We start from the raw sequence: 14,840 nt of genomic DNA on the forward strand, positions 1-14,840 counted from the left end.
TCAGTAAACCTGTCAAACTTGTTTCCTTTCTTGTTGCCAGTGACTGTCATTATTTTGCAGCCTCCCAGTCCTAACCTGCTGATACAGATCAGATGGTGACTGAATAGAAGCTGCCCTAGTCCTGGGTTCATGATGTACGCGTAAGTATTCAGCTTTTCTCAGTAAAGGTTATCAGTGGGGACAGAGGTTTACAATTCCTGAGACAGGTAGTACAAATGTTGGCTGGTGGAGATTGATTTAAACATTAGAGTTGTAATGTGTGTTATTGTATTTTATATTAAAGTTCTATTGTTGTTGTTTTTAAATATCAGAATTTTTTTGAACAACAGAGGCCAGTGTGGTGTTTTTTTTGTTTCTAAATAAAAGAAACAGAAGTGATATGAGGTAATAAGTTAACTATGTTAATATTTAAAACATTTAGAAAAACCTGTACTTCAAAGAATAAAGTGTTTAATATAGCCCATTTAGTTACTTTTCCATGTTCCATAGCATGATATACATTTTTATCATATGTTACTTATTGAAGTATATTCTGGGAAAAGTAAATACAAATTTAAGAGGAGAGTCTATTAAAATTTTTATTTGTTTAATTCTAATAGAAAGTATGATAGCAGTGAAGTTATTGTGTATATCATGAGTGAAATGATTAAAATTAAAACACTCATATGTAAAAAATTATCAAATTAACAAAATCTAGACTCTGTGTCATAACTGAACTCCAAAATAATTAATCAATTATTGAATTTAATGTAAATAAATTTGTATTATATATTTATGTTAGGTAATATTCAGACTATAGTTTTATAAATTTCAAAAGGAATAACTGATATTTGATGAAGGATTTCATTCAAACTGTGCTAAGTCTAGCCTTGTTTCTTAAAAAGGTTCTTGATCTTTCTACAGACACAAATTTCCTACATGTTCTGCACTGACTGATATTTCCAACTTAATCATGATTTTGTGATAATTTTAATTGTTCAGTCATTTGATTTTGTCTTCAGTTAACCTAAATACTAAGGCCTGTAGGCTCTGGCACTCTTAAATGATGAGTGTTCCTGCCCTCCCTAATTTACTTTTAAATGACAGCATGATCCTGAGGAAGATTGTCCATTTCATGCATAAATCTCCCATATAGACCCCATCATGATAGCATGATATGGCATATTATCTGCTCTTCTTACTAAATACAACAAAGTATATTTCTTATTTATCAAGATAAAGATAGAATAAGATAAAATGTACAGTAGAAAAACTTTTATATTTAACTATCATTCATATAAATATGATATGCTCAAAATTTCTGTAAAAAATTAGCAAACATTTTGAAGTTCTCTTATTCTAATTTATTTCAGAATTCTTCAGTATGTGTTTTCTATTAGCCTGGTTCTCCTCTTCCCAACTTACGGCATCATCTCTAAACACTCACTTTTCCACCCTGAAAATATCATTACAACATGAAATTTCTATATTGAATCCTCATCAGCTTTGATCCAGAGTTTATTAGAGTTCTGAGGATTTTTTTGTTTTATTTTTAAGTTGACATATAATAATTCTACATATTTATGGGCTACATAGTGCTACTTCAATATCTGTAATACATAGTAATCAGATCAGAGTAATTAGTATATTTATCATCTCAAACATTTATTATTCTGAGGCTTTAAAATATTCTTGCTAAATTAGATTTCAGATCAGATCTGCTTTTAAAACAAATACTCTATCAAAAAATATAGATTGTGTATAAAGATAAGAAGCTTAGACAGTGGGTTTATTGAATTCATTAGTAAAGGTATTTTGCCCAAGGGATCTAGTCTCAAAGAATGAATTAGATAGACTATAGCTTCTTAGCAAAAGCCCTGTCTTTCTCATTTTGGTGAAGTAGAAAGAGTACCAGCGTTTAGATGTGTTCAAGATCCAACTTTGGACTCACTTGTCTGGTACTTCTCTTTTTTTTTTTTTTTTTTTTTTTTTTTTTGAGATGGAGTCTTGCTGTGTCACCCAGGCTGGAGTGCAGTGGCCGGATCTCAGCTCACTGCAAGCTCCTCCTCTCGGGTTCACGCCATTCTCCTGCCTCAGCCTCCCGAGTAGCTGGGACTACAGGCACCCACCACTTCGCCCGGCTAGTTTTTTTGTATGGTTAGTAGAGACGGGTTTCACCGTGTTAGCCAGGATGGTCTCGATCTCCTGACCTCATGATCCGCCCGTCTCGGCCTCCCAAAGTGCTGGGATTACAGGCTTGAGCCACCGTGCCCGGCCTGTCTGGTACTTCTCAAGACCTCACTTTTATCTGTGAAATGTGGGGAAGGTTTATAAGTAAATGAATGAGGGGAGGGGTTGTCACCATTAATGGGCCTTGAAGTAATATTTGTGGATAGCTAAAAGCAATTTTTGGTTTATTGGTTTGTTCTTTGGTTTATTTTGGTATTATTCATTTGTTGTTGGTATATTTAAACTGTAATAAAATAAGATTTGTATTAATTTTGTTATTTTTTCTATATCTTAAGTATTAGTATAAATGTTATATTATAGATATATGATTCAGATTCAGATTCAGATATATGAGTATGTGCACCAGGCCATGATGTTGAAGATTTCTACTGTGGGTTATCATCAAAAATATTTTTTAAAACACTGCGTTAGATAGCCCTGAAGTCTTTTTGAATGCTTAATTCTATGATTTCAAAGAGTTAATAGCTAGTTAATATGGAGAACACATTAGCATTCTCAAGGCACTAGAGAACAGTTTAAATTATCCCACATTGTAGGTTATTTAAGTTTTTCTCATGAGTCCCTGTATTTGGTGCCCTCTGCAAGTGAGGCAGAGATAAGAGAGATGCTTATCTTTGTGATGAGGCAAATCAATAAGCCACATTCTGATGGCACATTGTGATCAATGGGAAAAAACAAATACTGACATGCTGCTATAGGGGTGCACATTCAATTTCATAAAAACTTCTTTGAATACGTAATAACTGTGTTTAGTTTTTAAAAGCAAGCAGAATTAGTAGGAGAAAGACGGTATTCTGGGTTGAGAGAACATAGCCCTTGCAAGGGTCATGAGACTTGAGATACACTCACAAACAGATGTTGGAAGTTGTCAGATAAAGCTGAAGTGATCATTCTGACTATGAAGGGCCTTTTGCACTAGGTTAAATGTCCATATTACATAATAAAAGTTGATTTAAGCAAGAGGAAAAAAATGACAATGCAATTTAGAACCATTGGAGTGTACCAGTGCAGCTTGGTGGTGCTATTGTCACTTTTTGCAGAACTAAATGAAGGGCGTGGCAGAGAGACTGCCTATGTATTTGTTGTTTCCTCTGCCTAAAATGAATGTTCTTCCTGACATTTAGTGAGACCGATGGTCTTCCTTCAAGATATAACAAAGTCACTGTGAAATTTTTCTCCTACCTTCACATCTTAATTGTTCCTGAAGTACAGCTGCCCTCTCTTCAAACATATGCAACGCATCGTGTATACTTCTGTTGGCACTCCTCTATTTGTATGCTAATTTGTTTTCATTTATATGTCTCTGCTTAAACAGAGAGCTCCATCCCTTTATTGCTAGTGCCAAACACATTGCCTGTCACACTGTAGACTCTCAACATTTGTACATTGACTTATGATTACATATGGCTAAAACGAAAGAACAGATACTGAGGAAAGAGGAAAGGTTAGGAGTAAATGAAAATTTCAAGTTTTACTGTTTATCATGTGTCTGTGTTTGCACATAGCTTACATATCTTCTTAAAGAAGGCCTGTGAGATATTTGAGATTCAGTAATTCAGAAAGTAAGTACAAAGCTGAAAATTAGAGAGAGTGTACTTTAAGTAAACTTAAGTTGTAGTGCTGATAGAGATTTATTGTTGAAGAGATAAAAACATCAGATAGATACTTATAGACTAGATTTTAAAGTTTCATTTATTCATTGATACAACAAATATTTAATTTAGCTTATAGTATACTAGTAGCACATTATACACATATGTATATATCTACATATGTTATATGTAGACATATGTGTTGTGTATATATAAGATGTGTTGTGTACATATAAGATGCATATACACACATATACACATATATGAATAAAATAAACAGAATCTCTACTTTTATGGTGTTTATAATACCATAGGAGGAAGAGGAGGAAACACGATAAATAAGCAAATATATATGAATTATGACTTTGACAAGTATGAGGTAAACATTTTGTACTTTTTCCAAAAAAGGTTTCTAATTCACTTTATTTCTTTAATGGCTAACTTTTTAGAAAGTAGATCTCCAGTTTATATAACATTTTACTGCCTATTTTTGTTTATCTGCAGGAAAATAAAAGCTAAATTTCTGAAATGCATTTTGAAAACATTAAATACTGGCATAACTTCCTATTGCACTTAAAGAAGTCTTGGGAAGATCTAAGTGGGACCTCTTAACACTATTAAACAAATGTAGGAAGACAGCATGGAAACTAGATCTTGACCAAAAAGATAAGTCTGTGTTGCTTTAAGCAGTTATTTGCAGTAGTCTTTAAAAAAGGATATTGTGTCTTTGGAGTGTGGGACTGGGTGTGTTAGGGTAGTGAATGGATATTTAGGGACAAATAGCAAGAAAGTTTTTATACGCTTGGATCATACAAGCATTATAAGGGTTCAATATTTATTATGAAGCATTGTCAACTTAGCATTTCAGGAACATTCATATTCAAAATCCAGATTCAAAACTAAATTCAAAAAACAATCATATTCAAAATCCAGGTTCAAAACTCAATTCAAGGAACATTCATATTCAAAATCCAGGTGCAAAACTCAATTCAAAGACAAATCAGAGCTATCTGCATGTGCTATTTCAGATTCTGTGTATTATATTTTCTTCCAGTATCATATATGACTAAACTTTGACTCTAAACTAATTTTCTGTAGTTGGCTATTATTTAAAATGTATTATTGACTTGTCTTTAATTTTTTTTGCAAAGTTAGAAAATTTTATAATTATTTGACTGCTGCTCAAAATTTGAATGTAGAGTATTTTGAAGAATTCAACAATTTACATAGCATTATTATCAGGTGATGGGAGCAGCCCACATATTCAGTACTTTATATAAAATAAAAATAATTTAAAATATAGCCATAAAAATATTTAGTATAATCTACAAGTGGGAACCATATGAAATTGCCCCATTTGTAGGTTAAAAAAACCATTGAATACAGGTAATTTCATATGGTTCAAGTTTATGAAGTCTTTTCCTGGTCTTGTTTTATTTTTTGTAGAATATAATATATGGAATGATCAATGCAGCATTCAGAATACATGATTTTCAAACTAAATATCAAGGATTGAAAAGTCTTTTGTACTAGGTAAAAAAAAAAAAAAAGCTGGTTTAGATACTTAGAATGTCAAACTACTTTGAAGACACATTCCAACAGGTAAGATAAGATAAAAGCAAGTTGGCAAACATTCACTTCTGAAAATACAAAAAAAAAACAAAAACAAAAACCACTCAGTGCAAAACAGAGTGTAGGGTGTGTCTAGATACTATTGTAAGCAAAAAGAAAAAAACAAAATCTAGTTAATCGTTTGATTTACAAGGTGCCAAACAACTTGCCTTAACTCTTACATCTACTACTCTTATGCCCACCAACAGACTGTTGTATTTGCTTTGCACTGCTTGCTTTTATAATTAGGCAAATAAACCTGAACAGGCAGAAGGACCCCAAATGAATGAGGCCTTTAGTGTAATACATTGATGTCAAATAACAAGAGAATCAATGAATCAATACAAACTAAAATAACCTACAGCTTCGTCTTTTTCTGTAAGACTGCAGTTTCCACTCAGTTGCCCGAGTTTTGCCCATGATCGCTGCTCACTACAACCTCTGCCTCTCAGGCTCAAACGATAATTCTCCCACTTCAGCTTCCGGAGTAGCTGGGACCACAGGCGCACACCACCACGCACAGCTAATTTTTTGTATTTTTGGTGGAGATGGGGTTTTTCTCTATCTCCTGAGCTGGGATTATAGGTGTGAGGCACCATGCCCTTGGCCCCTACAGCTTTATCTTGATAAAGGTTTTTTTTTTTTTTTGAGATGGAGTCTTACCCTGTCGCCCAGGCTGGAATGCAGTGGTGCAATCTCAGCTCACTACAACCTTTGCCACTCGGGTTCAAGTGGTTCTCCTGCTTTAGACTCCTGAGTAGCTGGGATTACAGGCGTGCACTATCACTCCTGGCTAATTTTTGTATTTTTAGTAGAGATGGAGTTTCGCCACATTGGCCACGCTGGTCTCGAACTCCTGACCTCAGGTGATCTACCTGCCTCGGCCTCCCAAAGTGCTAGGATTACAGGCATAAGCCACCATGCCTGATCTTGATAAAGATTTTTAACAATAGATTAAATGTAAGTTATTTATGATACTGCTATCTTTAACACTAAATTCATTATTTCAGTCATATGTATAGACTTGAATAGATTGTAGAGGCTTAAGGATTGAGTTTGCCATATTAGCATAGACATCACCTTGAAACCACGTCAACAGTATCATCTATCTCCTCTCTAGCAAATCAGTGAGACATTTCCTGTCCTACTGTGGCCCTACTGCCTACCTTCCCCTCCCTTTTATCATTCATTCTTCCATAATCATCTTGCTTTGTGGTGGTTAGTAGGCCCAGATTATACTTTAATTTCCAATCTCAAACTTCAGTTGCTTTGGATGGTACTTGGCCATGATTTCTGCTGGGTAAAGGAAAGATCAATTTATTTTGTTTCATAGCTTGTATATCATATCACTTTAAAAAATATTAACTCATGGGATGTTGTGGTTGGGCTCTTGGGATATTATCAGGTAAAAATGGTTGAGACAAGCACCTTCACTTTTTCACAGAATGGGCAGAATCATTTTCAGTAAAGTTAACTCAAGAAATGTATCCTCTTTAGATGATATAGACTTAGATTTCTTGACTTTCATGATTTATTCTTTTTGGGCAACTAATTCTTGCTTAGGACTGCTCTTGTGTTCTTTACTTTTTGACCTAATAAGAGCAGCAAGAATTTAGTCAGTGTGTACTACTTCTTAAAAACTGCCAAAACCATTAATTTCTTCTCATTTGAATTCATTTAGCTACTTAGCTACCATATTTCTCCTACTGACAACAGCTTTTAGAAGAATGCGAAACATTACTTATAACAAAACTGTGGCAACACAGAAGATAATGGATTATTAGCTGTTGTCTTCTTTTGTATTGTGGGGATTTATTTACCCTGACTCTTTTAGGGCATTATCTGGAAGTCTGAATGGCTAAGATAGACTTGCAGTTCATTATCAAGGAACATAGTAAAGGCAACTGTGATTATGTTCTTATCTCACTACCCAACTTGAACAAACTGAAGTAGGTATTTCTGAAAATGGTAAGTCAGAGTTCAGACTGAAGCGTCATTCTAACATTCCCTCAAAAACATTTTTTTAAAGTGGATTAGGAATTCAGGCAGCATTAATGTGCATATGTCTAAACTAATAAAAATAAAGCGTTGTATATTCATGATTGCCTTTCTGGAAGTAATTTAATAAATGCTAAGTAAGATGAAGTTTTTCATTCAACAGGCATGAATTAGGAGTTGTTCTAGATAGATGCCTGGCAGTGGTTTATCTGCTTGAATTATGTGTTATCTGTGCATTAGAATAAATGACATAAACATTGTTTAGAATGGAATCTACCTATTAGAATTGCATTTTCTTTGATTCATATGCTAATATTGAGAAAACTATTTTTTCATTTATAATGTTTAACTGCTTAGGGGAAAATACACGAAAGCTAGATTCCAAATCCCTCTGTATACTTAATGAAATATTGGTATTATCATTCATACAGCTATGAAAGAAGCTTTTTTTTTTTTCTGGCTGTAATTATTTTTCAGTATTTTATCTGTAGCCAGATACAGTACTATAATAAATTAATAGATTTTCATGCAAATAGAGAAGTAAATTTCTATTGATCTACTTATGGAAATAAAAGTAAGGTCTATCATATGAAATTCAATAATAGAATTTTAGGTATTCTTACACAGACAAAGCCTAATACTTACATTGTTTTAACTATACACATGGTTTGTAAGGTATTTTTCGTTTAAAGCTCAACAGTTAAAGTGTAATTATTCTGTGTTATCCTATGCTATATCGTATATCTTTTAAAACATCTTGAGAATTAGGTGACTTTATAATAACAATTAGGTCTTAATGAATCACTTAATACATACTCAAATCTTCAAAAATAAAAAAAAGTGGTTATTTAAAAATTATAAATCTTAGGAAATAGCATTTGGGTTGTTTTTTGAGTTAATTGGGCAATGCTAAGGCCACTTGGCATTAGAGGGGAGCATTCCAAGAATGAGAAGCTCTCAAAGGTCTTCGTATGCAGCACTCTAAAGTACTCATTACCTCTTTCACACATGGCCCTTTAGAAATATGACAGGCAAATTCTGGGACATGTTAATTTTGTTTATTTAATATGCAGATTATATTAGCTGTGAACATTGCTGATCACATCTCTCTAGGACAATTATATCTTAATCATAGCTCCTCCCTCTGAACTGGATTGCAAAATACCACTGAAATACAAATATTTAAATCAATCATACAGGAAGCTAAGTGAAGAACACTGGCTGCTTATTGAAAACAACTGTGTTTTAAAATTTATTTTTTTGTATTTAGTTACTTATTTTGCCAGAAACTGCATAGCCATAGCACATTATGTTTAGCCTCCATGATATATATATATAAGATAAAATAAAACTAGTGTTTATTATAAATTGAAATGTATTATCATTAATATAACTTTGAATAGGAAACAAAATATTGAATTATTTCTAGGAATAGCATACCAAAAATGTTCAACATCAACAAGTAATATGACATATTTTTCAGAAGAGAGTTTACTGGACAATTTATGAATTCTTTTTTTTTATTTTTTATTTTATTTTAGTTTTTTGAGACAGAGTCTGGCTCTGTCGCCCAGGCTGGAGTGCAGTGGCATGATCTCAGCTCACTGCAAGCTCCGCCTCCCGGGTTCACGCCATTCTCCCGCCTCAATCTCCCGTGTAGCTGGGACTACAGGCGCCCGCCACCAAACCCGGCTAATTTTTTTGTTGTATTTTTAGTAGAGACAGGGTTTCACCATGTTAGCCAGGATGGTCTTGATCTCCTGACCTCGTGATCTGCCCATTCTTTTTCAGTCACAATTTTAATTCTGCTTTTGTCTCCTTAGATGTTTTCCCATACTCAGTCACAAGTAACAGAATTTGATTCCTCAAGAAACATTTTACGGGCTCTTAGATGTGGGTGGTTAAAATTATTTTGGTTGAAACAATTGAAATTGAGTTTTATAAAACACAATTAATTGAGAGGCCATTGAGATATCTCATAGAGCAAAAAAAAAAAGAATAGACCTAAGAAGTATGGATCCAGTCAACTGGGTGGAGCATATAGAAGGCGAGGTGAGACTTAATACATGCACACCCTGAAGATATTGCAGTTTCTGTTCCAGACCACTGCAATAAATATCACAATAGTGAGTGCCACAAATTTTTTACATATCCCAGTGCATGTAAAAGTTATGTTTACACTATACTGTGGTCTATTAAATGTGCAAAAACATTATATCTAAAAGAAGCACATACCTTAATGAAAAATACTTTATTGATGAAAGAAATGCTAACAATCACTGGAGCCTTCAGTGAGTTGTAATCTTTATGCAGGTGAGGATCTTGCGTTAGTATTCATGGCTGCTAACTAGTCATGGTGGTAATTGCTGAAAGTTGATGTGCTGTGACAATTTCTTAAAATAAGACAATGAAACTTGTTTCATCAATTGACTCTTTCTTTCAATAAAGATTTCTCTGTAACATGTGATGCTGTTTGATAGCATTTTGCTCAGAGTAGAACTTTTTTCAAAACTGGAGTCAGTCCTCTGAAATTCTGCCACTGCTTTATCAACTAAGCATACATATTATTCTAAATCCTTTCTTTTCATATCAACAGTGTTCACAACATTTCACCAGGAATAGTTTCTATCTCAAAAAACCACTTTCTTTGTTCATCCATAAGAAGCAACTCTTCAGCTGTTCAAGTTTTATCATGAGATTGCAGCATTTGAGTCATGTCTTCAGGTTCCACTTCTAAATCTAGTTATCTTGCTTTATCCATTACATCTGCAGTTACTTCCTCCACTAAAGTTTTGAACCCCTCAAAATTATCCATGAGGGTTGGAATCAATTTCTTCCAAATTCCTGTTAATTTTGATATTTTGACCTTCCCTCCATGAACCATAGATGTTCTAAGTGGCATCTGGAATGGTAAATCCTTTCCAGAAAGCTTTCAGTTACTACTATGAGAGCTATAGTCTTATCAATGTATTTCTTAAATAACAATACTTGAAAGTCATAATTCCTCTTTGATCCATGGGCTGCAGAATAGACTGCTGTTAGCAGGCATGAAAACAACACTGATCTCCTTCAGAGCTCTGAGATGACCAGATATGCATCATCTATGATCAGTAATATTCTGAAAGGAATCTCTCTTTTTTTGGAGCAATAGGTCTCAACGGTGGGCTTAAAATATTTGGTAAACCATGCTGTAAAGAGATGTTCTGTCATCAGGCTTTGTTCTTCCATCTATAGAGCACAGGCAAAGTGGATTTAGCATAATTTTTAAGGGCCCTAGAATTTTTGGAATGGAGATGAGTGTCGGCTTCAACCTCAAGTCACTAACTGTATTAGCTCCTAACAAGAGAGTCAGCCTGTATTTGAAGCTAGGCATTGACTTCTCCCCTCTAGCTATGAAAGTTGCCTACACTGAAAGTCTATTATTTAGTTCACCCACCTTTATCAGGTATCTTAAGTAATCTTCTGGATAACTTGCTGAAAATTCTACATTAACACTTACTGCTTTGCCTTGCACTCTTATGTTATGAAAATGGTTTCTTTCCTTAAGTCTCATGAACTAAGTTCTGCTTGCTTCAGAATTTTGGTCTGTAGCTTCCTCACCTCTCTCAGCCTTTATAGAATGAAAGAATTAGAGTTAGGGCCTTGCTTTGGATTAGACTTTGGCCTTAACACATGTTATGTATGGCTGGTTTGATCTTCTATCTAGCCCACAAAACTTACTCCATATCAGTAATAAGTCTGTTCTACTTTCTTATCATTTGTTTATTCACTGAAATAACACTTTTAATTTACTCAAAACTGTTTCTTTGCATAACTTGGCTGTTTGGTACAAGAGGCCTAGCTTTCAGCCTGTCTTACCTTTCAATGTGACTTTTTCGTTAAGCTTAATTATTTCTAGTTTTTGATTTAAAGTGTAAGATGCCCAACTCATCCTTTTACTTTCACCCTAGTTAGATGATCCTTCAGGTATTCATTTAAATGTTCTCAGAAAAACCTTCCCTGACCCCTTACTCTAGATAAGATTTCCTTGTTATAGACGTATAAGAGCACTTTTCATTTCTGTTACCATTTTTAATTATGTTAATTGTTTACATATACATTTTTTAATATTTGTATTTCCCCCAGCCTATAAACTCCTTGAGTATCTATGATTAACCATTTCACCTTCAGCCAGCAAAAAATTTCAGTAAGTATTTTTTGAATGAATTAAGAAATCTCAGAATTACTTAACCAAGCATATGACTAAAGACCTGTTTTCAAAGAATTGCTAGAAATATATTGTAATTAGTATACCAAGCATATGTAATGGGTGCTTTAAATTGCACAAAATATGCAGGAAGTGTCTTTCTTTGGTGGGTTATAGTATTTTTTAAAAAATGTTTTTGTATACGTGTAATAGAAAAGTCCTTGTTTGAACTATCAAAAATTGTGTTATAATAGAGTTTGAATTGAAACTTTTCTTGAAGTTTCAGATAAAAAGCCTTCCATATTTTTGGAAGATTCTTGAGGCTATGGGAATTAATGTTTAAGTATGTGTATTCATTTGGGTGTTTTCAATTGCAATTAATTAAAACTTCAGCCCCACACTGGTTAGTGTTAACAATATGAAAAATTATTATTTAATATACTAGTAATACCAAAAGCTGGGTTGTTCTCAGTGACATTTGATCCAACCCCTCAAATGTGTGATATGAAACCCTGGTTATTTCTTTCTACTTTGGTATTCTTTGTGAGTCTACATTCTCCTCAGGTTAGTTTCTCTTATCGCTTGCTTCTCATAGAGTTGTAGCAGTCTCAGGTGTCACATCAGGACACAACAATATTCAGAGAAAATAATAAGGCGTTATCTCTCAGTTTGACTTATTTTAGAAGAAAAGAAGTCTTTCTCAACAATTTCCCAACTGTCCCTCACATATCACTGGCTAGACTTGAATTGCATGTCCATTTTTGAACAGGCCTGAGCCACAGAGATGGAATTATCATGATTGAGACTAACTACCTGGGTGTGAAATATATGTAGGAATGTGTTTTAAGGGGATTTTGCCAAAGAATCAGTGGTAATTAATAGTTATTTTTATAATTCAGTGAGTTGACAGTTGAGAACTTGGAGCCAACCCTAGCCCAAAGGGTTTCTCAGTGGAGACACCCAACTTTCTATTCAACCTAACAACGATCCTAACAGATGTGAGGTGATATCTCATTGTTGTTTTGACTTGAATTTTCCTGATGATTAAGAATGTTGTTCACCTCCTCATAAACCTGTTGTCCATTTGTATGTCTTCTTTGATGGAATGTCTATTCAGGTCATTTGTCCATTTTTAAACTAGATTATTTGGTCTTTTGCTATTGAGTTTTTGGAGTTCCTTATAAACTTTGGATATTAACTTTTTATCAGATACATGGTTTGCAAATATTTTCTCCCATTTCGTAGACCACCTTTTAATTTTTAATTGATTCCTTGACTGTGCAGAAGCTTTTTAGTTTGATGTAATCCCCTTATCTGTTTTTGCTTTTGCTGCCTTTGCTTTTGCTGTCATGTCATATCCAATAAATCATTGCCAAGTCTAATATTTAGAAGCTTGGTCTCTATGTTTTCTTCTAAGAGTTTTAATGTTTCAGTTTTATATTTAAGTTTTCAATCCATTTCAAGTTAATTTTTATGAATGGAGTGAAATAGGGCCCAATTTTGTTTTTCTGCATGTGGATGTTTAGTTTCCCTAATACTCTTTATTGAGGACACTATCTTTTATCCACTGTGTATTCTTGGTACCCTTGGAAAATATCAGTTGGCATAGATGCATCAGTTTATTTCTGGGTTCTCTCTTCTGTTGCATTGGTCTCTATGTCTGATTTTATGCCAATACCATATTGTTTTGATTACTATAGCTTTGTAGTATACTATGAAATCAGGGAGTATGGTACCGCTAGCATTGTTGTTCTTGTTCAAAATTGCATTGCATATTTGGGGTCTTTTGTGAGTCTAGATGAATTTTAGGACTTTTTTTCTTTTTTTTTTTTTTTCTGTGAAAAATGCCATTGAGATTTTCACAGGATTGCATTGAATCTGTAGATTGCTTTGGGTAGTATGGGCATTTTAACAATACTCGTTTTTTCAATATATGAACATGGAATGTCCTTCCATTTATCTGTGCATTTTTTAATGTTTAACTTCATTTCTCCCAAACCAGTTTCTAAAGTGGAGGTACCATTTTGCATTCCCAACACCAACATATGAATATTCTAGTTATTTTCCCTTAGGAAACAAACAAAAACTTTAGCCATTCTAATAGGTGTGTATTTCCTATCTACAAAATATTTTCTACTTCATGGACAAAAATATTTTCTTCTCTATTTTCTAAGTTTTATAACTGTAGGATTTTTTTTTTTTTTTGAGAAAGAAACAAACAATTCTAAAGTTGATATTTAAGAACAAATGACCTAGAAAAGCCAAAATAATTTTGAGAAACAATAAAAAGCTGAAGGACTCACATTTTGTGATTAATAGTTGATTCTTGCTGAGAATATATAGTTAAACTTGAAAAGAATTGTCAAATTAACAAGATTAACTTTTCTAATTAAGCATAATATATCTATCAATTTTTAAGGTTTTATTTGATTTTTCATAAATGCTTTAAATTTTTTTCCATTTAAATATTTTACAAATTTTGTTAGATTCACAGATAATTATTTCATAGTTTTCAGTGCTATTGTATATGTTACTGCTTTTACAATTTCAGTACTTATTTGTTCAATGCTTATCTATGGAAATTGTTTGATTTTTATATATGACCTTTCACTCGGTGATTTTTGTAAATGTACATATTAGTCTCTTTATGGCAGATTCTCAAGAATTTTCTTTATAGTATGTTAATAAAAGCATTTTATTCCTTGCCATTTTGTGTGTTTTGTATTTCTTTTTTTTTTTTTTTTTTTTTTTTTTTGCTTTATTGCAGTGGCTAGGACTTCCAATACAAATAGGAGTAGTAAGAGCAGACATCCTTGCTCTGTTCTGAGCTTTAAAAGAAAGCATTCAGTCTCACCACTGTATATATTAGCTATAGGATTTCCTTAGAAGAGCTTTATATACTTGGGAAACTTTACTTCTATCTCTAGCTTGTTGAAAGCTTTCTTCTTCTTCTTCTTTTTTTTTTAAATGATGAATTAAGGTTAAGTTTTTTTCAGATGCTTTCTCTGAATATATTGAGATGATCATATAGGAGTGTTTCTGTTTCTGTTTTGTTTTTTGGTCTGTAAATACTATGAGTTATACTGATTGGCTTCCAAATTTTGAGCTAACTTTGTAGTTCTAAGATAAATCTCACTTGTTTTTATATAATATTGGTTTTAGGTACTCTTGAATTCCATTTTTTAAAGATTTTTACTTCTTGTTTCGAGGGGCTTTCGTCTGAT

The 14,840-nt window shown here is 33.2% G+C and overlaps 1 protein-coding gene across 1 annotated transcript in view; it reads left to right on the plus strand.

The window, feature by feature from the left end:
- Window positions 1–80: 80 nt before the first annotated feature.
- Window positions 81–14,840, plus strand: part of TMPRSS11F (transmembrane serine protease 11F) — a 74,732-nt gene continuing 59,972 nt past the window's right edge. The window contains exon 1 of the mRNA XM_037989387.2: window positions 81–140. Coding sequence (XP_037845315.2) covers window positions 130–140 — 11 coding nt within the window. The 5' untranslated portion in view covers window positions 81–129. The remainder of the gene's footprint in view (window positions 141–14,840) is intronic.

The sequence above is a fragment of the Chlorocebus sabaeus genome, chromosome 7 (assembly GCF_047675955.1).
Source record: "Chlorocebus sabaeus isolate Y175 chromosome 7, mChlSab1.0.hap1, whole genome shotgun sequence".
Classification (NCBI taxonomy): Eukaryota; Metazoa; Chordata; class Mammalia; order Primates; family Cercopithecidae; genus Chlorocebus; species Chlorocebus sabaeus.